Below are 26,993 nucleotides of genomic sequence, written 5' to 3' on the forward strand. Positions count from 1 at the left end.
AGAAGTTGCATCTTGCGAGGATACTTACAAACTGAAAATGTCCATTAAAACACATTAGAGTGATAGGAGTGGGAAAGGAGGAGGGCTCTGGAGCATTAAATGGAATAAATCAGAAAACAGAGAGGAGGAAAGCTCATGCAGGAATGGAGGGAAAGTGCTGGGTCGGGGGGTGGTGGACAAGAGCACAGACAGGGAGACCCGGCTAGAGGCTTTCGGGGCCTGGAAGGGGCCTGGGCTGCAGTGCAGGATGGAGAGGGTGACTGGACCTGTGGGAGATTGAGGAGGGAGAATTTTCAGAATCTGGTGGATGACAGGAGGCAGAGCAAGACGTCAGGATGGTGCCCAGGTTTCTGGGTGGATGACTAGGCCAATGGCGTCCCCCACTGAGCATCCCTCAGGACCAGGAGCAGGTTGGGGGAGGGGTGAGTTCAGTCTGGACATGGTGAACTTGAGGGGCTTGCCTGCCATGCTAGTGGAGACCGCCCCCAGGTGCTGGCTGCACGTGGGAGGGATCTGAGATGGAAACAGATTTGGGATTCATCTGTGCACAGGTGTGAGCTGAGATTCCCTGGGTGAGTGTGCAGAGCAGGAAGAGACGTAAGCCTGAGGGGCACCTACATTTAAGCTCCTGCTGGGGATGAGGAACCCACGAAGTTGACCACACAGTCATCTTCTAATAAATGTAGGCCAAGGCCATCAGGATTCTGGGCCTGAGAGAGTAGGAAATGGGGTGGTCATTTTGCATAACCTTGTCCATTGCCAAGAATGTTCACGAGCATTGCCTCATTTGAATCTCACAGTAGCCATACGGAATTAAGGGGAAGGCAGGTTGGCTTCATTGCCCACGTTCTCCAAATGAGGACAGGGCTCAAAGACGGTGGGTGTTGTCCAATGTCATGCCAGGAAGCAATAGAAGTGTGGATCCCAAAGGCCTCCCAACTCCCATGCTTGAGCCCTTTCCACCTAGAGACACTGCCGTTTTCATTGGCCAGCATCCTGGTCTTGGTGGCCTTGATACATAACAGCCACCTATTCTGGGTCTGGGTGGTCTTGAAGCACAAAGGAGTCTGATAGGCTCAATTATTGGCCAAGGCCCCCAAGTAGTCTCGAGTTGGAAGGGTCAAAGAGCACATCCCTTCTCTGAACCTTCCCTACCATCACCTAAAATCGTACAGGATTTTATAGGAATCACATTTAAAAAAGGAAGCAGAAAGACTTTGTAGGCTCTGTATTCAGGAAGGGAAAATAAATAAAGAGAATAAAAGGGAATCCTTAGGGAGCGGGCTAGAGGAGGAAGTGTGGAAAAGGAGGTTTGGATTTAGAGGAAAGGGAGCATTTGGACCAGGTGTTCTGCTGGGTGTGGGTGAGGTTCCAGGGTCACAGTCCTGACCCTGGAAAGCTCCACGTGTCATCCTTAGCCCTGCTGTCTGTCTCATCCTCGTGTCAAATAATGAGCAAGCCTGCCAGCTCTGCTTCTGGGCGTCAGATCTCTTTTCTCCCTTGGCCTCTCACCAGCATTCTCCTTGTCAATCTCTTAATCCAGACTCCCCCATCAATCCTTCACCTGGCAACCCAGGCCTTCCTAAGACAAATTTGCCCATAGGTCTGTCAGTGGCTCACTGTCCTCTGCAGGATAAAGGGCTACAGGGCAGTCAGGCCCTCTGGCCCCCACCCACCTTGCTGGCCTTCCTCTTAACTCTTGCGGTAGCCAGCATGCAGGCTGTTGCCCACCCGCGTGTCTCTGCACATGGGCTCCCACTGCCTAAAATGCCCAACTTCCCTTCAGCCCCCATCCATCTGCAGAGATAGTCTTCATCTCTGCTCCCAGGTCTGTGTCACCTCCTCTGTGAAACCTCCCTGAACCCCCCAGGGAACACCCACTCCTCTGCGCCTCCACTGCACAGGCTTGTGACCAGCTGGGGTTTAGATTGGTCTGCCACCTGCCTGTCTTTCCTTCTAGACTAGGCTGTGAGCTGCCAAGACTGTAGCACCCGATTCAGGGCCCAGCAGCCAGTTGCTGGGTAACCCAGGGGTTGCAGGTAGGCTTACCTGGCCCGGAGGCCTTGTTCCCAGCTCAGCTGTGGGGACTGAGGGTAGAGATGGTTCACCTCAGAAACAGAGTGTGAGCACATCACTCCTTTCCTCAGAACTCTCCAGAAGGTCCCACTGCATGCTGAGGAAAACCCAAACGCTCAGACTCACAGCCCATTATCCCTCCCACCTACCTTCTACTCACACTCCCTGCTGCACCACCGAGCCCGGCCCTCCCTGTACCCTCCATGGGTAATGCTCTTGCGCAGACAACCCCCAGCCTCTTCCTTTGCTTGAATGCCTGCCCACCCTATTTAAAACTTTTCTTCCATAGTCCTTGCTACCACCTGACAAGCTCTCACATCTTATTTGTTTATTGTCTGTCTCTCTCCTCTACCTAATCAACTCCTAGAGGGCAGGGATTTTACCTGCTTTGCCTAGCGCTGTATACCCAGCGACTAGAACAGGCCTGGAACTCGGAAGGAGCTTAGGAACTATGGGTTGACTGAACCCACGACCCCAAAAGTACCCGGGAGGGCGCGGCGGGGCTGGTGCTTCCCGGGGGAGGGGTGGAGTCCGGTCGGCCACGCCCCCAAAAAGGCGGAACCAGAGGCACAAGGGCCGGCGCAGCCCGGAAGATTGAAGGAAGGGTACCCACGCCGCCGGAAGTTGTCGAGCGATTCTCGGCGTCTGGACCGTGGCAGGAGAGCCAGGGAGCTGACATGGAGCGGCAGGAGCAGGACGCGGCCTCTGATGACGCTATGGACTCGTTCCTGGAAAAGTTCCAGAGCCAGCCTTACCGCGGCGGGTTCCACGAGGACCAGTGGGAGGAGGTGAGCGGGCCCGGGGTCTCCGCAAGTGTGTGTGTGTGTGTGTGTGTGTGTGTGTGTGCGCGCGCGCGTCGTCCGAACTCCTGGGGCCTCCAGGGCGCCGAGGCGCCTCCCTCACCTCCGAGCCCTGCCGCTGCCAGCGGAAAGGTGGTTTCTACTTGACGGTTAAAAATCGGCCCCGAAAAGTTTTGAGGGTCTTCTTAAGCTACCAGTACGTTTAGGTGTCCAGGTTTTGGAGTCAGAAACCTGTGACTCCACCACATACTGGCTGTAACACTGGGTCAGTTAATTTCACCTATCTGAGCCCATCCCCTCATTTGTAAAATTCCTCTAACTGCAACACCAATCTCGTGGGATTGTGGCAGAGCTGAAGTGAGAGGGTGGGTAAAGTGCCAGGAACATAGGAGCGCTCAACTGATGGTGATTACTACCACTCTTATAAGAACGTGAGAACTGAAAGATCTTTAGGGATTATTCTACACTCTGTTTTACAGATGGGAAACTGGGGCCTGGATAGGGAGAGAGAAAGGCAATCATGAAGATTTGCAAATTATGATGAGTAAGAAAACTTTGATGTAGAGACATGGAATTGGATGTACTCAGTGGAAAATCCTATTTATGTAGTTCATTCTTCTCTTAACAACCTCCAGGAATTTGAAAAGATCCCCTTATTTATGAAGAAAGCGCCATCAGAAATTGATCCCCAGGAGAATCCTGACTTGGCTTGCCTCCAGTCAATTATTTTTGATGAAGAGCGATCTCCAGAAGGTATCTTCAATGACTTTAACATTTGTTTTGCTCCTCCATTGAATTGAGATAAAGTGTGAGTCAGAAAGCTTCTGATGGATAACAAGAAGTAGTTAGCCCGAGCTAACTTGTCACTATTTATTCCAAATATACTTCTTTGGATACCTACTAAATGCTAGGCATTGGGGATACAGGAATGAATGAGACTGCCCTCAAAGGTTACATTCCAGTGGATAGCCAAACTGCCCTAAAGAATCAGGACAAACCTGTGTGATAAGTGCCAATGTGTAACTATAGGTGCTGTTGGAATACTAAAGGTGGGGGAGGTAGGAGTGGGCTTTCACTGGGTGGGAAATTTTAACTGAATTATAACAATTTTGTAGGCTTTTGCTAAGTTGAGGAGGGTAATTTGTATTCCAGGGACTCAAACAACACATGCAAAAACAGAAGTGTAATTTCCCCCCGTTTCTTCTGTACTTAAAAAAAAAAAGTCCTGTCAGACTTCCCTGGTGGCATAGTGATTAAGAATCTGCCTGCCAATGCAGGGGACATGGGTTTGAGCCCTGATCAGGGAAGATCCCGCATGCCGCGGAGCAACTAAGCCCGTGTGCCACAACTACTGAGCCTGTGCTCTAGAGCCCGTGAACCACAACTACTGAGCCCATGTGCCACAAGTACTGAAGGCTGCACGCCTAGAGCCCGTGTTCTGCAACAAGAGAAGCCACCGCAATGAGAAGCCCGTGCACCGTAATGAAGAGTAGCCTCCGCTCACTGCAACTAGAGAAAGCCCACGTGCAGCAACGAACACCCAACTCAGCCAAAAATAAATAAATAAATAAGAAAAAAGCAAAATAATATTTGAAAAAAAGAGTCCTCTCTTCAAGAGCTAGGATAAGTATACTTTTTTTTTTTTTTTTTTGCGGTACGCGGGCCTCTCACTGTTGTGGCCTCTCCCCTTGTGGAGCACAGGCTCCAGACGCGCAGGCTCAGTGGCCATGGCTCACGGGCCCAGCCGCTCCGCGGCATGTGGGATCTTCCTGGACCGGGGCACAAACCCGTGTCCACTGCACCACCAGGGAAGCCCAGGATAAGTATACTTTTTTCCTTTATGCTTTTTTTTTTTTTTCGTAAACACTTAATAATCTACCTTGTAAAGTATTTGGAATTGATTGTAGTTAAGTATGTGTGACTTTATTTCTCCATGGTGATACCCAGTTTTATAGCATTCGTTTTTGAGTTTTCTTTCCCTATTGGTTTCTTGTTTTTGTTTGTCATATATTACATTATTGCATGATTTAGAATTATTTTTAATGAGCCCTTTGAAAAATAGGAAATAGTGATCATTTTTTCTCTTTTTCGCAGAACAGGCCAGGACCTTTAAAGACGAGGGCAATGATTACTTTAAAGAAAAAGACTATAAGAAAGCTGTGATTTCGTACACTGAAGGATTAAAGAAGAAATGTGCAGACCCTGATTTGAATGCTGTTCTTTATTCCAACCGGGCAGCAGCACAGTACTATCTGGGTAATTTATTCCATTATTTAGTACCTTCTAAAAAATTAACTTATGATAAAAACAACTGTATGATGGCTAGTGGAGGGTTTGAGAGTGTCGGCGGAAGAGGAGCTGCTTATCCCAGAAGCCTAGGATAGCTTACTCTAACTGAACTCTGCTTTTCTAGATAGACTTGGTGAAAAGGGAAACCAGGTAGGTTGTATAATTCTTACTGTCTGAACCAAATGAGTAACATCAAATACCTTAATACATTAGTTGGTATGATCTGGAATTTTTGAGCCCAAATGCTTCTACTCTCTCTCTCTCAAAAAAAAGTTTTTTTCTGGCCTCTTCTCAAGGATGCTAGAAGGGTTAAGGCAATAGTTCTTTGTGTGAGAGAAACTGTATTAATACAAGGGAGAATTTCTCAAAGAGTATTCTGTGGGACCTTTGAAGTAAAACATTCTTTGAACATGTAAATTTGGACAGTGCTGCTTCTTCATGGGAGATTCGCAGTGCACATTAGTATGTTAATGCTGAGAAAACCTACAGCAAAGAACCTTACCCTGTGATTCTCAGGTTTTATAAGCCCCCTTTTCAAGTAACACTTATTAACATGCAGGACTGTTCTGCAGACATGACTTTGGGAAACACTGATTAATTGTTTGGGTGGCATTATTGTTGGTGACTATAGTCTTGGTCGTATTAGACTGATGTTTCTTATCACAGAGTTTTAGAGAGGACCTGGGAATGACCTCAGCCTTTTCTGAGGGGCTGGTAGACAATAAGCCTTGCAAGTCTAGCTGGGATAAGTCTGTTGGGACTTGTCACCATTGGAGCAGAGTTTCTTTCTAATCATAGGCTGCTCCAGCTGTCTTCTCCTTTATAACTTTAGAGATTATTTGAGCCAACCAGCCCCCACATTTTACATAGGCCCAGAGAGCGACCCCTTTGGTTAGTGCCAGAACCTTGACTAGAAACCCAGTCTTCTAACTTCTGGAGGAATACATTTTCTTCATTGAGCAAACTGAGTTCTTGTTCCATGCTAGGCACTGGCATCACAGAAGTGAGTTAAGACCTGACCTTTCCCTAAAGGAGTTTAATTTATTTACCTATTCAGTCAGTAAATAGAAAGCATTTACTGTGTGTAGGCACTGCACTGTGAATAAGAGCTACATAGTTCCTTTCCTTGGGGAACTAAAGAATGTCATGTATAGGGCTAATAAGACCAAAAACACCTTGAAAGAAAAAAACTGCATGTAATGTGATAACCAGCGGAGCAAATGTGTAATATTCAGAGACATTCCTTAAATGATGTCACTGGTATGGCTTACAGAGCATTTGTTTTTAATCCCTCTTGACCTCATAGCAGCTATGTACGATAAATGAGGTTAACAGCTTTATCCCTAGTTAGCAGAGTAAGAAACTGTAGTAATAAATGTAGTAAAATGAATTGTTGAAGGGTACACAGTGCTAGCGTTAGGATGTGGAATCAGGTTTGATTCAGAATACACTAAATGGAAGACCCCTTTACCCACGCTTCCGGAGGTACCTGGTGCTGTTGATTCTTTAGTCCTGAGTACTTTGTGGGTTCTACAGTATAGCTTGGTAGCTTTGAGTTTTCCCTCTGCCGGCTTAGAAGTCAGTTTTCTCAAGCCTAATTAGGCATTTAGCCTGTGTCTCTTTGTTCTCCAGCTTTAAAATGTGTTCTCTGTTGTTCTCATTCTTGTTGTCTCTGTGGATTTATGGTTTTTTTGTGGCAGAGGGGAAGTGGTAGGGGTTGAACTGCATATGTTCAGTCTACTGCCTTTTACCAGAAGTTTTTGGATTTCTCTTATATGTATTTTTTCCATAGTTAGGATCATGCTGTTCTTCCAATTTTGTATTCAGTTCTTTTCACTTAATTTTATAACATAAACAATTTCACCTGTCATTAAATTATTTGTGAATACTATTTTAATAGCTACATAAAGTTGCATCATATGGACATACCAGGGTTTATACTATTTGCTTTACTATTCTGCTGTTGTTGAGTATATAGCTGCTTTTAAGTTTTTTTTGTTTTGTTTTGTTTTGTTTTTTGTGGTACACAGGCCTCTCACTGTTGTGGCCTCTCCCGTTGCGGAGCACAGGCTCCGGACGCGCAGGCTCAGCGGCCATGGCTCACGGGCCCAGCCGCTCCACGGCATGTGGGATCTTCCTGGACCGGGGCAGGAACCCATGTCCCCTGCATCGGCAGGCAGATTCTCAACCACTGCGCCACCAGGGAAGCCCTAGGTTTTTTTTAAGTAATGCAAAAATGAACAAAGTTAGTGATAAAGTTTTTCCAGTAATTCTGGTTATTCTTTAGGATTTGGCAAACTGTGACTCACAGGCCACATCTGGATCCCTGACCTCTTGTAAAACAATTTTAAAAGATTGTAAAACAAAGAAGAATGTATAACAGACCATATGTAGCCTGTAAAGTCTGAAATATTTACTATATGGCCCTTTAGAGAAAAATTTTGCTGACCCCCAGGCTAGAGTTTTAGAAGTGAAATTAATAGGTAAATACCAAGCTGTTAAGTAATACTTACAGTATAAACTAGAAAGTGAAAGTCTATCTCATGCCTCCTAGTTTGGATAACCAGTGTGTATGATTGCACACCTTTTTTAAATGCACTTACAGATATATATGTGTGTGTACCTGTGTCTGTATATTTAGATTGGTTTGTTTTATGAAGATGGGCTTCTATACACATTGACCCACCACTTAAAACAATATAGCACAGACATCCCATCATGCTTTTACATGCGGAACTGTCTTTTTTTAATAGCTGTATAGTATTTAGTAGTATGGATTTACCATAATTTATTTCATCATTACTAAATTGAGGGTATTTAGGTTATCTCCAGCTTTTCATAATTAAAAGTAATGCAGTGGTTAACATGCTTTTACATTTATCCTTTTACATTTTTGCAAGCATTTTTTTGTTTTTTTGCGAGCATTTTTTTTTTTTTAACATCTTTATTGTTTTGCAAGCATTTTTAAGGATCAGTTCTTAGAAGAGTATTGTTGGGTCAAAGTGTACGTACAAAGTGCATGCCAATATGCTCTCTAATTTACTCTTAGCGTGTCCTTTTTCCATATCTTCACCAATATTGGATATTATCTGTTTTTAGTTTTTTACCAATTTCATGTTAATTTTAATTTCTCTAATCATTAGTGATGTTGAGTATCTCTCCATATGCTTACTAGCCATTTATAGTTGTTCGGTGGGTTGCTTGATGCTGTAAACATTTCTAAGGTGCTTGATGAGCACAACTTTATTTTTTTCTATTGGGTTGGCCAAAAAGTTCGTTCAGGTTTTTCTGTAAGATGTTATGAAAAACCCGAACGAACCTTTTGGCCAACCCAATATAAACAGTTGCTCTGATTTTTATCTCTCCAAGATTGTCCAAGAGTGTTTTTGTTTCTACACACAAAATTTTGGAAGTAATCTGATCTCAAAACGTGTTTTCTCTTTTATTAAATGGTGTTTTGTTAGGCAATTTTCGTTCTGCTCTCAATGATGTGACAGCGGCCAGGAAGCTAAAACCCTGCCACCTGAAAGCAATAGTAAGAGGTAAGTCTTGTAGAGCTGCAGTATGATTGTCATCGCGGAAAAGCTGGCATGCACTGCACCAGAAGTATTTTAAGCTTTGATATGAAGGTGCTAAGATACTAATGAAGTCACCTTATTTTTGCCATCTTGATATTAAGTCCTTGTCAACAGCAACATGCCATTTTTAAAAGAATTCCCCAGAGAATAATCCAACCCTCTGTGTTTTAAGAATTTGTAGAGAAATTGAAACTCCTCATTTTAAATTAATAAAGGTAAAATTAATTAAAATAAAGCAGTTTTAAAAGCCACATTCTAAGTTTTTTTCCAAACTAGCTGACTGAAAGGCAAGATCTTCAAATGCCATGTTAATGTTAATTAAAAGATAAGTTATGGGACTTTGGCTGCTAACTCTAATGCTGAGATGTTCCCAGATTATTTTTTCTCTTGTAGTCTGACCTTTGTGTGTAATAATAGTGCTTTTATTACTTTTATACTTCACCTTTTCTTTGAGAAGCTCAAAGGTGCTTTGTAAACTTTAATTTATTCATTACATATTAATCTCTGTATCCTCATGACCAACTTAAAATGCTTTATCAAAGTTATTGCTTCATTAATCATGGTTAGGGGGTTTGAGTAGATCTAGGTCCTTCAGCTGTAGGGAAAGGAGGTACTAAACAAAGATGGGCAAGTAAATTGAGTATAGTCCTGTGGAATTTGCCACAGGCTGGAAGTCTGTACTTTGATTGAATTGTCACTTTTACCTTACCATGTGACCATGGCGAGACACCCACTCTGAGTATCAGTATGCCCATCTCTGGAAGATCAGGTTGGATTCTATTGACATTTAAGCCCTTACAGTTCTGATATTTTTAAATTCTGTGGAAAGCCCAAAGAGGCTAACTGGAGAAAAAACATGATTAAAGGAGAGGCAGCTTAAACTGGTAGCCATCAAGAACAATTTTAGGAGAGACCTAATGTCTTTGGTCTTGCCATTGCTTTTGTGAATGACTGAGACAAATTCTGCTTTCTCTGTCCATTTAAAGAAAGTCATCTGAGATGAACTTTATTCTTCTCATTTATAGATGAGGAACCTGAAGCTCAGGGATGCTCAGTCCTTTGTCTAATGTTTAGTTGGTAAATGACAGCCAGATTTCCAGTCCAGATCTGTCTGATTCCAAAGACTGTGTTCTTTGCCACTAAGCTGTAGCCTTCCCTACTTTAAGAGTCCTTGATACCAGAAAGGCTTACAGGAGTTTTGAGCTGAATGGGCCCTAGAAATCTTTCTGATCTAAGATACAAGAAATAGTCTTCCTTGTCTGGGGAATGTACTACAAGGGTCTTTATCATCCATTTTCCCTTCAGGGTACTGGCTGGTAGCTGGTTAAGGTTGGGGGTCCCTTTCAAGGATGGCTCTTCCCATGCCTGTTGTCCACAGATACTAAGGGTGCTGGGTTCTACAGGTGCCTTATGCCATCTGGAACTGAAAAACTATGTCGAGGCTGTGAACTGGTGCGATGAGGGGCTGCAGATAGATGCCACAGAGAAGAAGCTTCTGGAAATGAGGGCTAAAGCAGACAAGTTGAAGGTTGGTGGCAAAATCAGCCAATTGGCATTTGCTAATTAGCATTAATTAATTAATTAGCATTTCCCAGATTGTATCTTGGGTCATTGTAAACTTTTTCTTCTTTAAAACAAAACCCAGGGAATTCCCTGGCTATCCAGTGGTTAGGACTTGGTGCCGAGGGCCACGGTTCAATCCCTGGTCAGGAACTGAGATCCCACAAGCCATGTGTGGGATCAGCCAAAACAACAACAGCCAGCCAAACAACAAAAACAAACAAAACCCAAAATCAGTCCCTACCCTTGGCACTCTAGAGGATACAGATAAGTAAACAAGCAAGTACATAAATAATTATAATATGATAGAGGCAACGAAGAATACGTAGTACTTGATAAATTTATGACTATTATGATTTGAATAAATAGATTAGTGCCGTAGTCTAGTCTGCACACTGAGTATAGCTATTGAAAGAGAGGAAGGGAAAGGACAGTTAAACATTTAAGCAAAATCTTAAGCTTCTATAATACTGTGTAACTCCCAGCATTAAGACACCTATAACTTGCTCATGAAATGCTACATTTCTGGCACATAACAGCAACAGTGATGATAAAATTAACTCTGTAGTCTGTAATAACAGACTGCCAACACTACCAAAAAAAAAAATCCAACATTTAGATAGCACTTACTGTATGTATGTTCCAAGTGCTATTTAAAAAGTTTTACTTACATGAATCCATCTGAACCACACACAGTCCTATAAGAGAGGCAGTATTCTAATTCACCTTCCACTAGTGAGGTAGCTAAAGCAGAGAGATCAGGAAGTTGCCCAAGTCACACAACTGGGGAAGCTGGGCTTCAGAGTCAGGCTGTTTGGCTCCAGAGTCCACATTCTTAGTCCTGTGCATTATTGCCTCACAAATCTGTTCAGTACAAATCCAGACTTGAGTTCTCTTGATTCCTGGTCTAGGTTCACTGCTTATACTATGGAATGGGAATTTTCAGTGCCAAGGGAGCCTAGAGCTGGCCCTGAACAGGGATAAGTTAGTCAGAGGTCATTTTGGTCATATCTACAAAAGTAGCTATGTGTGGACCCACATGGCTCAATAACAGAATTCTGAGCCTAGGCAACTAGGGGTGGGCCAGAATTTCTAGGAGTGGTATACACAGGAGAGAAGATCAAGAGGGCTACTGTGGAAGGCCATCGCTGAGCTTATCTGCAGAAAAACCCTTGTTCGACCTAAATGAAAGCTTTTAGGTCCTGCAGTATAATTAAAGGGAGATTTCAGGGCCCAAAAGCCTGACATTAGGTATAGGTGACATTGCTTGCAGAGTATCAGGATTATACCCTTTTATCTGAGTATAAATTGATTTTGGATTCCCATGTGCTTGGTATATGTGAGCAATAGACCCATATGGTTATGTTAAGATCAGACAAAATAGACTTCAAGGCAATGACTGTTACCAGAGATAAAGCAAGGCATTTTTTTTTTAATGATGAAAGGGTCAGTTTATCAAGCATATTTAACAATTCTAAATGTGTATGTACCTAATAATAGAACTTCAAAATGTATGAAGCAAAAATTGACAACTCACAGAAGGAAGAGACAAATGTATAAATAGGTAGAAATGTCAACATCCCTCTCTCAGAGTAACTGATAGACTTAAGTAGATAAATCAGTAAAGAGAAGTGATGTCAGCAAAAATAGCCAACTAAAGACCCGGAAAAATTTTCTCCATAAAGTCCATGGAAAATGGACAAAAATGCTCAATCAACTTTTCCATAACTCTGAAATGAATAGAAGGCTTGCAGCAATCTGGGTAGTGTTTGTTCAAGAAAAATGGCTGAACCTCCGTAAGAACAGCAAGCTTTGTGGCATTTTTATCTTGCCCTATCCCCATCTCCTCCCTCCCTAGTTGCATAGTAGCCTTGAAAGCCAACAGCCCACAATCATGGTGAAAATGAGCAGCCTGGCAGCCACCAGAGGCAGAACAGGATTAGAGCTCCTTCAAAGCCCCATTCCCAGAGGATTGTCATTATTTGACCATCTAGAAGATCCCACTTACAAGTTGTTTTTATTTGACACATCTTGAAGCTATCCCAGTAGGAAAAGCTTTTTCACAGAGTGTTGGTGTAGGAGGCATTTGTTAAAAACAATTTGAGGCAGTTATTTAAGATTGCATCTGCCTGAGGCAGTAGAAAACCCCTGAGGCAAATAATAGGCTTACCAGAAAACTTAAAAGGAAAAGCTGGGGAATGAGATTCTGTAGGGGCTTTGAAAAGCTCCAACATATTCCTGGGAATCTAGAAGGTCACATATGTGCTCTTGCTATGCATGTGCTCAGGAAAGATCTAAGAATGTCCTAAGCTCTAACCTCTGGCTGATTTGGAAGCTTTGTGCCAGCAGGAAATGAAGGCTAAGGCTGAATTGTTAACTGCTGGGGTGATTGTTGAAGCCTTGTCCAAACATGACTGCAGAGCCCCTTGGCAAAGACTGGGAGACTTTTTGGCTCCAGGCGTTTAGGGAAATCTGTCCAGTCATTATCTCACCACTAAGCTAACTGGAGACTTTAGTAGACACATATAACAGAGAATACAGGCTTTACAGAATTAGTTCAGAAAAGTCACTAAACAAACAATAGTGACAGCAACAACAAACACTGGGGAGGGGAGAGAGAGAATATGCTTTCCAGAGTTGCCACATTATATTATTTTAAATGTCCAGTTTTCAACAAAAAATTACAAGAAAAGGAAAAAAAATCAACAGAAACTGTCCCTGAGGAAGCCCAGACATGAGACTTAAAAGGTAAAAAACTTTCAACCACCTATTTAAAATATGTTCTAAGAACTGCTGCCTGAAAAAAAATGCACCATCTAGAAGTTGAGAATTAAGTTTTATTCAGCAGACTTACTGAGGACTTAAGCCTGGGATACAGCCTCTCAGATAGCTCTGAAGGACTGTTCTGAGCAGGTAGGGGAGAAGCAAAGATATAGGGGAAAAAAAAAACCCATGTGGTCGAACATCAAAAGACTACTGCTAATTAAAGAAACAGACATTTCAAGTTAATGAATTTAGTGCTTTTCTATATGGGGAGATGGGCTTATTGAAATTATTCCTTTGATATGCACGTTAACTGTAGGACCAGTATTCTGTTTTTTTCCATGCTGAGCATCCCTTAGGATGCACCATCAGGGTGGCTGCAGTGGCTGATGGCTTGATGCCCACAAAATTCTTTGTTTACTGAAATGGCAGGTTACATTCTTTGTCCACAGTGCCTCCTCTTGATCATAAATTCGACCAATGTTTGGGAGGCATTTCATGACTAATTTTTTCCCACTGCGCTAGGAAGGCTCATTCCTAGATCAGGCGGAGAGCCTGTTGGTAGGCTACTCAATGTGCTAATTTTGGATCAGGTCCTACTGATAATCTTAAATTCTTTGGATTGCCTGTCTTACTAGTCTGTTATTCAGGAAATGTTTTCCCTTGTTGCTTCTTCCCATATCTAGAGTTGCACTATTACAATTATTCTGTGTAGAGTTGTATATATGATCAACTGCCTCAAGATGTTTAACCATCATTAATTTTGTTGGAGGCCTGGTTACACATTGGGTAATGCAACAGACAACAATCTTATAAAACAGACAGGATATAAGTAATATAGCTAGTAAATTAATAACGTTGTAGTGCAGCAAAGAGAGGCACAAGGTATAAATAATTTGACAACAACAAGAGAGCAAGTTAAAATAATGGTTAGTATAGCTAGTTGTAATATTGTCACAGTAAGCCATCAGGTCCACAGGGGAGCCAGCTGGAGAAGCCAAATGCAGGAGGAATCAGGTAGAGAGAAAAAAATTAATGTTTCATCTTTGTTTAGAAAGGTATACTTTCTCAATTTGTTGTAGGTCATGGTTGCCATAAGAGGAAAGCTTTTCTGGAAAGCCAAGATTAAAAGCTGGTATATTTCAGAAAAAGTCATAAAATTATAAATCATATTTATCAGTTCATTCAGTCCCATGTAATTATGTCCTGTTGATCTAGATGGAGGCATTGGGTTTTCCATTAGAGTTTTGTAATTTCTTTTTTTTTTTTAAATAAATGTATTTATTTTATTTTATTTATTTTTGGCTGCATTGGGTCTTCGTTGCTGCGCACAGGCTTTCTCTAGCTGCGGTGAGTGGGGGCTACTCTTTGCTGTGGTGCGCGGGCTACTCTTCGCTGTGGTGAGCGGGCTTCTCATTGTGGTGGCTTCTCTTGTTGTAGAGCATGGGCTTTAGGTGCGTGGGCTTCAGTAGTTGTGGCTCATGGGCTCTAGAGCGCAGGCTCAGTAGCTGTGGAGCATGGGCTTAGTTGCTCCGCAGCATGTGGGATCTTCCCAGACCAGGGCTCGAACCCGTGTCCCCTGCGTTGGCAGGCAGATTCTAAACCACTGCGCCACTAGGGAAGCCCCTTTTGTAATTTCTTACCCATTTCAGTGGTATGATCTAAAAGTTATCAGAAATTAATATTTTTCAAAGTCCTTGTGAATCTTCTTGAAGATTTTCATTTTATAAAAGCATCAAAGTAAAACAGTGATTGTCTGTAAATGACAAAAGACTTAAAATGGCATGGTTAAAGATCTGATTACAATGTAATTGACAAGAAACTTGGTCATTTCTGTGACATACAACATTTTAAGATAATAATTAGAATTATGACTGATAACATACCAGGACAATCAGATTTTTAGGAATTCCACATAAAATTTGGAATATCTATATTAACATTTACCCACACAGCATAATCTAAGAAGGTTTATCTCCAATCACTTGACAATGTTTTTCAAGTAATTTAACATACCAAATAAACCTAATTAGTTTAATGTTCCTCTGAGATGCCTCAGGGTTCCTTTGAAGCTTCCCAGAGTTAGCTGGAGGTCAAAAGAACTTCAGTTAGAATTAGATATTTGGGAAGTATGTCAAGAATATCAAAAAGGTTTTAAAAGGTTTGACTTGGTCAAATAGGACCATAGGTCATTGTGAAATAATACTTATTCACTTAACCAAAGTGACAAAAGATTTCTAAAACAGGGACTTCCCTGGTGGTGCAGTGGTTAAGAATCCGCCTGCCAGTGTACGGGACACGGGTTCGATCCCTGGTCCAGGAAGATCCCACATACTGTGGAGCAACTAAGCCCATGTGCCACAACTACTGAGCCTGCAAGACACAACTACTGAGCCTGAGTGCCACAACTACTGAAGCCTGCGTGCCCTAGAGCCCACATGCCGCAACTACTGAAGCCCGTGTGCTCTAGGGCCCACGTGCCACAACTGCTGAGCCCATGTGCTGCAACTAATGAAGCCCATGCACCTAGAGCCTGTGCTCCACAACAAGAGAAGCCACCACAGTGAGAAGCCCGCACACCGCAACCAAGAGTAGCCCCACTCGCCGCAACTAGAGAAAGCCTGCGTGCAGCAACGAAGACCCAATGCAGACAAAAAAAAAAAAGATTTCAAAAGGAAATACACATCACCTAAAGGCAAAGAAACCCATATAATCTGTTATCAAAAACAGTATTCCAAGAAAATTTTTTTCTCTTAATAGAGAAAGGAACCAAATCTAGTCCTGCACCAACCTACTTTTTTTTTTTTTTGCGGTACGCGGGCGTCTCACCGTTGGTGGCCTCTCCTGTTGTGGAGCACAGGCTCTGGATGCACAGGCTCAGCGGCCATGGCTCATGGGCCCAGCCGCTCTGTGGCATGTGGGATCTTCGCAGACTGGGGCACGAATCCGTGTCCCCTGCATCGGCAGGCAGACTCTCAACCACTGCGCCACCAGGGAAGCCCCCCAACCTACTTTTAATAACAAAATCCATTTACCTCATTAATTTAGTCCCAGCCTGACCATGTGCAAAACTCCTTTTTCAGGGCTTCCTTTCTACAAACCTTCCACAACTTTCTGTATCCATATTAGTTTGTTCCTTATTTTTCCATCTAGAAACAACCAGCTCTAGGACAAAATCACTTGTTCCCCTTAAAATGTATTTCCATTCCTCATACCTTCTTTTGCTGAAAACACACATTGTACTTTACTTGCATACTGAAACATTTCCCTTATTGTTTTTAGTGCCTTTAATTACATATTACAGTTTTAACCTTTAAAAATCTTAATCTCTAGCAAAACTGACAAGCAGCAAGTAATTGTGAACTGTTTGTTATACTAGCATTTCCTGATTGGCAAATTTGGGAATATTCTAGAACCTCTAGAAACATATATCTTGTAGCATAATTTCTTTCCTCAATGTGGTACAAGACGTGTCTAATAAACCCAGACATCTTTAGTTTCCCTCTTGTAAGGAGACAAAAGTAGGTAAGTTTAGACCTGTTTAGCAATTAATGTTCCAGTATTTTATTTGAAATGACTTGGATAGTCAGTGAATTCTCATCATTTAATTTAACTTAGCAAAACTCAAGTTACCAAAAATCAGGAGAAACTATAGATAGACATACCCAAAACATAATTATTCCTAAGAGTTCACCTGTAAACTCTTGTCTCATTTACCTTTATTTTATAACTTATGAAGATATCATCATACTGCGGATGAAGAATGTCACCTGCCATTATCAGTAAACAGAGGATGTTGCAGCCATCAAGCCATCAGCCACTGCAGCTGCCCCTGGCTGTGCACCCTGAGGGGATTCAGGATGGAGGAAAAAACAGGATACTGGCCCTAGATAGTTAAGATATAACATATATATCAAAGGAATGATTTCAGTGAGCCCAGACTCTTGCATCTTCCCATACATAGAAAAGTGTTAAATTCATTAACTTGAGATGTCTGTTTTTATTTAACAGTAATCTTTCGATGTTCCGACTACCTGGTTTTATGTAGAAACTATATATCCTGGCTCCTCCCTTACCTCTTCTCCCTTACCTCCCAGGCTTAAGTCCTCAGCAAGGCCTCCAAATAAAACATAATTCTCAACTTTTAGGTTGTGCATTTTTTTCAGTCAACAATACCAAGTTAATTTTTCTTGCTGATAAACTCTGCAACAGAAATAACATGAACTTAGTTAACCTAGGTACAATAAAAGTAAGGTATGTCTATGTCTATATTGATTAAACCAACAAGCTTAAGCTAGCTCTATTACCAGATACAATTTAATATTGAATATTTCCTAGGTCATGTGAACCTGAAACTCATTCTGGCCAGTTTCCATTATATTTAGAAAAATTTAATTTGTAAGTGCTTACTTTTAAGTCAATTAAATGAGCTCTTTTATAAACTTAATTTTGATAATATTTTCCAGAGGTAGATACATCTTGTATATATAATGTACACACAGACATATAAACAGACAAAACTAGAGATCTCATAGCTTTAACATGTAGTTATGAATCAGGTATTATAAACTTACTAGTTTATAAATAGCAGTTGGAATAAGTTAAATTTATTTGCTCAGATGACTAAGGCTTATACTATGTGTGGAAAAGACTTAAGGTTTATATTTGTCCTTGATAAATCCCTTAAGGAGGCTATAAGTTAGATTTTGAGTGAGGGAGCCTTTCCAGCAGTTTGAGTTTAAAAGAGCCTTTTTGTCTCATTTGGTTTCAGGTTTTACCTGATTGAGCTAACTAGGCTCAGTCTCAGGTGTTTGTGGGCTGTATTTACATTTCTGATTTGTAGAGGTTTGCAACACAAAGACAGTTGCTTTAAATTCTCTAAAGAACTGGTCTGCTACCTAAATGATATTAAAAGATTGATTGGCCGAACTATATTTTCTTTAATTTGCATTTTTATATCAGTGAGAAAATTTCCAACTATCTGAAAATTAAGAGTTCTGTGTTCTAGAACTTTAGGGTTCAATTTATCATGCCTTCAAAAGTTTGCACAAGGCATTCAACCAAGGCTGTCTTTCTGAGTGTATAGGGTAAACCCAGAGCAAAAATCTCCATTATTATTTTTATTGGCCCCTGAATATTAACTCCCAGGTTTTATTTCATATAGTGTGGGCTCAGGTAACCTTGCTGGTTTCTTTTAGTATGTTTAATTAATATTGTCTGAGGGGCAGATTTATATACGCTGTCTTAAAATAGGCAGGGGAAGCATTCCCCAGTGAGACATAATGTCTATCCTACAATATAATTAGGCAAAAGGGATATAACCACCTTACATAAAGCCCATTTAAATATACCAATTTATATAAACTTTCATCTCCATTCTGTCAACTTTTTAAAAAAAATATTTAATTATTTTTGGCTGCGTTGGGTCTTCGTTGCTGCGCGCGGGTTTTCTCTAGTTGCGGCGAGCGGGGACTACTCTTCATTGTGGGGTGCTGGCTTCTCATTGTGGTGTCTTCTGTTGCAGAGCATGGGCTCTAGGCATGCGGGCTTTAGTAGTTGTAGCTCTCAGGCACAGGCTCAGTAGTTGTGGCGCATGGGCTTAGTTGCTCCACGGCATGTGGGATCTTCCTGGACCAGGGCTCAAGCCTTTGTCCCCCGCATTGGCAGGAGGATTCTTAAGCACTGCGCCACCAGGGGAGCTCTATTCTGTCATCTTAATACCTTTAACTAGTTTCCATCAGGATCCGATCGACAAGCCTTGGTCTTAACAACAGTCCCAGAAGCTTTCTTTTCTTTTTATCCCCCAACCATTTAATCTATTTTTGTATAAAAGGCTCTGGGGTCCCCAGTGAGAGATTGAACCAAGGCACTCAGGCCTTTTTGTCAATCTTTTAACTTGATTAATTGGCCTAACTGTTGCCCCAAGTAATAGTTGGTCAGGTATCTCAGTGTAGTTTTTTTCTAGGCTTTTAAATATATATATATATATATATATACACACACACACACATACATAAACACACACACGACACATAGTTTTAAACTGGGGTAAATAGAACAGACTTGTTTGGGGCCCTTTAATGTTGGGGACCAATAGAGGGTCCCTTTGGCCCATCCAACCTTAGGTGGTGTTGTATCAGAACCTTTTTAATCCTATTAATGTTCATTTTATTTATCCCATTTCTTAATAACCATCTAAAGATTTCTTTATTCATTTGGGATGAGACCCTTTAAAGTTTCCACCTTGTTGGGAAGAAGTCTCTAGACTTTCTTTTCAGTTTTTTTCTTACTTCCCTGTTAATCAACCTAATTAACATTAATTATCGTAATGTTTTTATTGGCATCTGTAAGACCCACTGAGGGGAAGCAGAGACCACAAATAAGGCTTCCCAAACTGTTTTTTTTTGTTTGTTTGTTTTAAACTAAGGAGTTCTGGGAATTCCCTGGAGATCCAATGGTTAGGACTCCACGCTTTCACTGCCTAGGGCACGGGTGCGAAGTAAGATCCTGCAAGCCATGTGGCCAAAATTAAATAAATTAATTAAATAAACAAACTAAGGAGTTCTTAGGTTAACCATTTTACATATATATTTTTTCCACCTTCTAATTTGGCTTTATCATAGGTACCAATAAAATAGCTGTTTATAATGAGAGCTCTCTAAAAAATATACCAATTTAGAATTTTCTCCAATTTAAAAGATCCATTGTCTGGCCATTAACTAGATATATCCTAATAGTGACTCAAGCCAACAAGATGCAAGAGGCGTCCCCACAGGAGAGTGTGAAGGATGCTGCCTATATAAGATCTAGAAAGTGTACTCCCAAAAATAGCGTAAGAAAGTAAAGGCCTTTGTTGTACAGGCTGACGCAACTAAGGTTCAGATGACAAAAGCCCCTGAGAATTGGCACAGTCAGACAAAAGACTGCTCAGAATCCCAGTCTGTTCGATTGGTTGTGAAATGTACACCATATGTGTACCTTCCAGATGTCAGAGAACAGGCTATTAAAACACACACACACACACGCACACACACACACCCCCACACCACATTGAGGAAGATCAGGTAGAACGTTTTCATCTCAAAGGCACAGGGAGAGAAATGCAAGTTCGCTCTAGAAGGGCTTTTGTTTCTTTAAGGTCAGAATTCTGCAAAGATGTTTTATCAAGCTGTCTTTCTCTAACTTAACTGCAAACACAATAAAAGAACCTCATCTTGGCCATTTTCAGGGTGAGATTTCCTTTAATTACCAATTAAGTAAGTACAAGTTTTGTATGTACATAAACCTGGCTGGGGTGTTAGTTGGAGGCTGGCTTTCTGATGCCCCTCATTTAGAAAAGATATTAGGCCAGCCTCTCACCCAGTCACACAGTCCAGATCACTCAGTATCTCTTGACTGAGCAACTTGCAATGTCTTCGAACCAGGATGTACTTTTTCCTGTTATCTTTCAACTGGGCTCCCCCAGTATCTTTCAGCTGGGGAGCCAGATACTGGTTATATACAACCAAATAAAACTCACAGCCAATAATTGGGAGATCTGAGAACCAAGAGAGACTCACCCAAATTTGTTTGGACCTTGAGGCAGATGGGCACAAGCGGCCTCTGCTGGTACCAAGACTCCAGCTCCTTGTAGAGGTCAGGTGAAGCAGAGAAGTCTGCCCTGAGTCCCTTTGTGGTCACCAAAACTGTCAACTGAAAAAAAAAAAAAGCACAATCTAGAAGTTGAGAATTATGTTTTATTCAGCAGAGTTACTGAGGACTTAAGCCTGGGATACAGACTCTCATATAGCTCTGAGGGACTGTTCCACATGTAGTGGAACATCAAAAGATTACTGCTAATTAAAGAAACACACATTTCAAGTTAAAGAATTTAGCACTTTTCTATGTATGGGAAGATGTAAAAGTCTGGGCTCATTGAAATTATTCCTTTGACCATCAATATCTAGGGCCAGTATTCTCTTTTTTCCATCCTGAATTGCCTCAGGGTGTGCTCTCAGGGGTGGCTACAGTGGCTGATGGCTTTATGACTACAACATCTTTTGTTTACTGAAATGGCAGTTGACATTCTTTGTCCACAAAACAAAAGGAAACAATGTTTAAAGAACTTAAAAAAATACATGGCAACACTCACCAAATAGGGAATATCATTAAAGAAAAATTAACAACTGAAATGAGAAATTCACTAAGGGAGTCAAGAATAGAACTTTGAAGATAGGTCAATTGTGATTACTCAGTCTGAGGAATAGAAAGAAAAAAGAACAAAGAAAGATGAAGAGAGACTGAGAGACTTATGGGATGCCATCCAGCATATCATAGGCATAATGAGAGTCCCAGAATAGAGAGAGAAAGGGGCAAAAGAATATTTGAAGAAGTAACAGCTGAAAACTATCAGATTGATGGAAAATAGTAAGCTACTCTCCCAAGAAGCTTAACAAACACCAAGTAGGATATACTTAAAGAAATCTATATCCAGACACATCATAATCAAACTGTTAAAAGTCAAAGACAAGAGAATCTTAAAAGCATCAAAAGAGAAATGACTCTTCATATATAAGAGATCCTCAATAAAATTAATAGCTGATTGCTCATCAGAAGCTATGTTAGCCAAAGGGCAGTGGGATGACATGAGAAGTGCTGAAAGAAAAAGACTGTCAACCAAGAATTCTATATCCAGCAAACTTATCCTTCAGAAATGATGGAGAGGAAGAAGTAAAACTCTACTTATAAATGATATGAGCTTATATATAGAAAATCCTAAAGAATCCACTAAACTATTGGAACTAGTAAATTAGTTCACCAAGCTGGTAGGATATGTCAGAATACACCCATCAGCTGTAGTCTATACACTTTTAATGAACATTCCAAATGTGGAATTAAGAAAATTCCATTTACAATAGCATCAAAAAGAATAAAATATTTAGGAATAAATTTAACAAAAGTAGCGTAAAATTTACACTTTGAAAATACAAAACATTGTTGAAAGAAATTAAACCTAAATAAATGGGAAGACATCCCATATTCATGGATCAGATCTTTTTTAAAAAAAATTTATTTTTGGCTGCGTTAGGTCTTAGTTGCAGCACGCAGGATCTTTGTTGGGATCATCACTGCAGCATGCGGGATCCTCTGCTGTGGTGCATGGGCTCCTTGTGGCACGTGGGCTTCTCTCTAGTTGTGGTGTGTGGGGTCTCTAGTGGTTTCCCTTGTGCTCAGTAGTTGCAGCACGCGGGCTTAGTTGCCCCACAGCATGTGGGAACTTAGTTCTCCGACCAGGGATCAAACCCACATCCCCTGCATTGGAAGGTGGATTCTTAACCACTGGACCACCAGGGAAGTCCCTCATGGATCAGATCTTAATATTGTTAAGATGAAAGTACTCCCTAAATTGGTGTACAAATTCAATGTAATCTTCCTCAAAATTTCAATTAGTTTATTTGAAGAATATTGACAAGCTGATTGTAATATTCACGTGGAAATTCAAGGGACCCAGAATAGCCAAAACAATCCTGAAAAACAAAAATAAAGTTAGAGAACTCAAAATTCCCAATTTCAAATCTTACTATAAAGCTATAGTAATAAAAACATTGTGGTACTGGTGTAAAGATAGACATATAGATCAATATAATAGAATGGAGAGCTCAGAAATAAACCCTCACATTTATATATAGATGATTTGCGACAAGGGTACCTAGACCATTTAATGGGGAAGGAATAGTCTTTTCAACAAATGATTCTGGGACAACTGGATATCCACGTGCAAAAGGATGAACTTGGACCCTACCTCATACACACACACACACACACACACACACAATTACCTCGAAATGGTTCAAAGAACTAAAACTGTAAAACTCTCAGAGGAAAACATCAGCGTAAATCTTCATGACCTTGGGTTAGGCAATTGTTTTAGATATGACACAAAACGCGTAAGCAACAAAAGGAAAAATAGGTAAACTGGACTTCATCAAAGGTTAAAAACTTTTGTTCTTCAAAAGACACCATTGAGAAAGTGAAAAGACCACCCACAGAATGGGAGATAATATTTGTATCATAATATCTGTAAGAGACTTTTATCTAGAATATATAACGGACTCTTAACATGTCAATAATTAAAAAGACAACCCAATTATTTAAGTGGGCAAAGGATCTGACTAGATGTCACTAAATATAATACAAAAATGGCCGACAAACACATGAAAGATGCTCAACATCATTAGTCATTAAGGAAATGTAAATCAAAACCACAGTGAGATACTATTTCATACCCACTAGGATGGCTCTAATTTTTTTTTAAAGGAAGATAACAAATAATGAAGATGTGGAGAAATTGAAACCCTCATAAGTTGCTGGTGGGAATGTAAAATGGTACAGCCACTATGGAAAACAGTTTGACAGTTCCTAAAAAAATTAACCATAAAATTACCATATGACCCAGCACTTCCACTCCTAGGTATATACCCAAAAGGATTGAAACCAAATATTCAAACAAATACTTGTACGTGAATGAACATAGCAACAATATTCATAATGGCCAAAACATGGAAACAATCTAAATGTCCATCATGGTAGATAGATGGTAGAAAAAAAGGAATACAAGTACTGTAAAAAGGAATGAAGTACCGATACATGCCACAGTGTAGACGAACCTCAAAAATACCATGCTGAGGGAAAGAAGGCAGATACAAAAGAACACATATTGTATGATTCCATGTATATGAAACATCCAAAATACATAAATCTGTAGAGAGAGAAAGCACATTAGTGGTTGCCAGGGTTCGGGGGAAGGGGGAAATGTTGAGTGACTGCTTAATGGGCTTGAGATTTCTTTTTAGGGTGTTGAAAAGTTTTGGAACTAGATAGAGGTGATGGTTGCACAATAAAGTGAATGTACTAAATGCCACTGAATTGTATACTTCAAAATGGTTAATTTTATGTCATGTGAATTTCACCTCAATTAAAAAAAATTTTTTTAAATATATACTAACCATGAAATAAAAAAATATTGATAAATTGGACTTGGTCAAAACTGAAAATTTTCTGTTCTATAAAAGACATCAATAAGAAGATTGAAAGACAAGCCATGGAATGGGAGAAAATATTTGTATTACATACAGTTGATCCTTGAACCACAGGGGTTTCAATTGCGCACGTCCACTTATATGTGGATATTTTTCAATAGTAAATACCACAGAACTACGTGGGTGGTTCATGGTTGGTTGAACCTGAGGATGTGGAGAAATAGAGGATACAGAGGGCCGACTATGAGTTATGCATGGATTAACCCTGGTGTTGTTCAAGGGTCAACTGTATATCTAACAAAGGATTTGTATGCAGAATACATAAAGAAATCTATTCAATATGAAAAAATTTTTTAATTTTGCAAAGAAACAGACACTTCGCAAAAGATTTACAGAAGCACATAAAAATATACATAGTATCATTAGTCACGTGGGGGGAGAATGCAACTTAAACATCAGTGCGATCCCAGTTCACAAGACTGACAATACCTAATACTGGCAGAGATGTGAAGGAGCTGGAACTCTCATAAATTGTCAGTGGGATATAAACCACTTTGGAAATCAGTTTGTCAGTTTTATATTCCTATCCTATGACTCAGCAATTTTACTCGTAGGTATTTAGCTAAGAGAAATGAAAACATGTTCATAACAAGACTTGTATAAGAATGTTGGTAGCCAATTTTATTCATAATAATCCCAAAACAGCCCTTGTGTCCATCAACAGGAGAATAGATAAGCAAAGTGTGGTATATTCAAACAATGGCATATGACTTGGTAATGAAAAGAAACAGACCTATCAGTGATGGGATGGGAGGGTGATGGACTGCAAAGAGGTATGAGGGAAGTTTCTAGAATGTTCTCTATCTTGATTGGAGTGTTGGGTACTCAGGGTATACATTTGTCAAAACTCATCTAACTATATACTTAAATTCTCAACAGAGTTGACTTTTTTTACATATATAAAGGGGCAGCAAACTTCATAGTTCAGGACTCCTCTGACCTAGGGGTTATGTGGGCTTTATGCGGGCTGCAAGACCCCAAACTTCAGGTGAGACAGCAGGGAAATCACATCCTCGCACTTGCATCTGTAAGTCAAGAGGAAAAACAACATGGGACAGAATACAAGTCATCCTTAATCATCCATCTTAATCATTCTCTAATGTGGACCAGACACTGGTCCAGTGTAGCTCAACTGTGAAGGCAGAATTGGACATAGTTCTAGTGGTATCCATGGGTTTGATTACTCTTGGTAGTACAATCAAACTTCCTAACAGCAGAAAGGAGTTTTGCAGCTCTTGGCAGACTGGATTGGAGAAGGATGGCCAAGAATTATCAGCCGTTGTCTCCTGAAAGGGTAGACTTTGTTCATAAGAAAAAGAAGATCTGTGTTAGCCCTTGTGGGGAGGATAAGGGATGGTTTGTGCTATATTTTAGAGCAGGGCTCAGCAAACTGACCCACAGGCCAAATCCAGCCTTTGTTCTGTTTTTGTACATTCTATGAACCAAGCATGTTTTTCATATTTTTAGAGGGTTATGAACAACAAACAAAGCAACAAACAAAGCTAGATAATGTTCGACAGAGACCATACATGGTCTGCAAAGCCTAAAATATTTACTGCCGTTTACAGAAAAAGTTGGCCCCTACTAATCACAATCCTGAGGGTAGGTAGGAGTACGATCACCTGGCTTTGGGTAGATTAGCAGGAAAAGGAAATCTAAATTATATTTCTGCCAGATGAAGTAGACTGGTGGTATTTTTCTCTCATGGACTGTAATTGTGCAAAAGGCAGAGCCTCTGGTAAGTTGTTGGCCTGGGTTTTTCCATTGTGTTTTCCTAAACCCCAGCCATAACAGAGAAGTTTAAATGCCCCATTGGCCCTGATGTCAGTCCCTCTCCCAAGAATGCCCTCTCTCTTTCATCTGGTTTCTGTCTAAACCCACCTCCTCGATGGGGCAGAATCAGTCAGTCCCTTCTCTGTGTATCATAGCACTCAGTTCATACCACCAGGCTAACACGTAGACCTTTTTACATGTCTGTCCCCCTCTGGACTATGAGCTCCTTAGGTAGATTTTAACATTTTTGCTGCCACTGGTCCTGGCATCCAGATATGTGCTCCTTAAATGTTTATTGAACTGAATCCAGCCACTGGTATCCCTTGATATACAGGAGCCTGGGTTGAATAGAGACCAGAGATAGCTATTTAGGATCAGGCTGGGGTAACAAGTGGAGGCAAGTTCTCTAGAGCTGATGTATCTGAATTTCATTTTCAGCGAACTGAACAGAGGGATATAAGGAAAGCAAAGTTGAAAGAAAAGAAGGAGCAGAATCAGAATGAGGCTTTACTCCAGGCCATCATGGTGAGTTCTCAAGGGCACTTTAGACCCTTCTGGTCTTGTGAAATCCACTAATCCTGAAGCCTGTTGGGAATGTTTCTGGGAATGCTTCACCTGAATTAGTTGTACATTTTCTTTCTGCTTTTGGTGAAGCAGTGTGACAAGTCAGACCTTCTGAGTTCAGTCAGCTCTCTCACTTGCATGCATGTATTGGTTTCAGGTAACATATACTGAATTTAGTAGCTTTCGGTTAAGCATTTTCTAATCTTCACAGTAGCCTTCTGGGGTAGCTCTTCTTGCTCCTGTTTTTGCTAGATGAGCACATAGTCTCAGGGATATGAAGAAACCTCACACAGCCGATACGTGTCAGAGCCAGGTCCTTGCTCTCAGCCCCTGTGTTATACTGCATCCTGAGAAAGTGAATTTTTAGGATGTAGCTCTTCTAACTATAACAACAACACAAAATTCTAACTCCCCTTCCCTCTCTTTACTGCATTTTAAATGAATGTCGTCTGATCCAAATCTTGCTTTCACAAGTCACTTTGAGCCTTGGCTGCTCAGGGGAGGTAATACTG

General features: G+C 40.9%; 1 protein-coding gene across 2 annotated transcripts in view; it reads left to right on the forward strand.

Annotated features, from left to right (window-relative positions):
* Positions 1-2,728: 2,728 nt before the first annotated feature.
* Positions 2,729-26,993, forward strand: part of TTC4 (tetratricopeptide repeat domain 4) — a 39,228-nt gene continuing 14,963 nt past the window's right edge. For both annotated transcript variants that reach the window (XM_060022572.1, XM_060022582.1), the window contains exons 1-6: positions 2,729-2,864; positions 3,512-3,629; positions 4,971-5,132; positions 8,630-8,707; positions 10,147-10,271; positions 26,356-26,442. In XM_060022572.1, the coding sequence (XP_059878555.1) occupies positions 2,754-2,864; positions 3,512-3,629; positions 4,971-5,132; positions 8,630-8,707; positions 10,147-10,271; positions 26,356-26,442 (681 nt within the window). In that variant the 5' untranslated portion in view covers positions 2,729-2,753. The remainder of the gene's footprint in view (positions 2,865-3,511; positions 3,630-4,970; positions 5,133-8,629; positions 8,708-10,146; positions 10,272-26,355; positions 26,443-26,993) is intronic.

This window comes from Delphinus delphis, chromosome 1 (genome assembly GCF_949987515.2).
Source record: "Delphinus delphis chromosome 1, mDelDel1.2, whole genome shotgun sequence".
Lineage (NCBI taxonomy): Eukaryota > Metazoa > Chordata > Mammalia > Artiodactyla > Delphinidae > Delphinus > Delphinus delphis.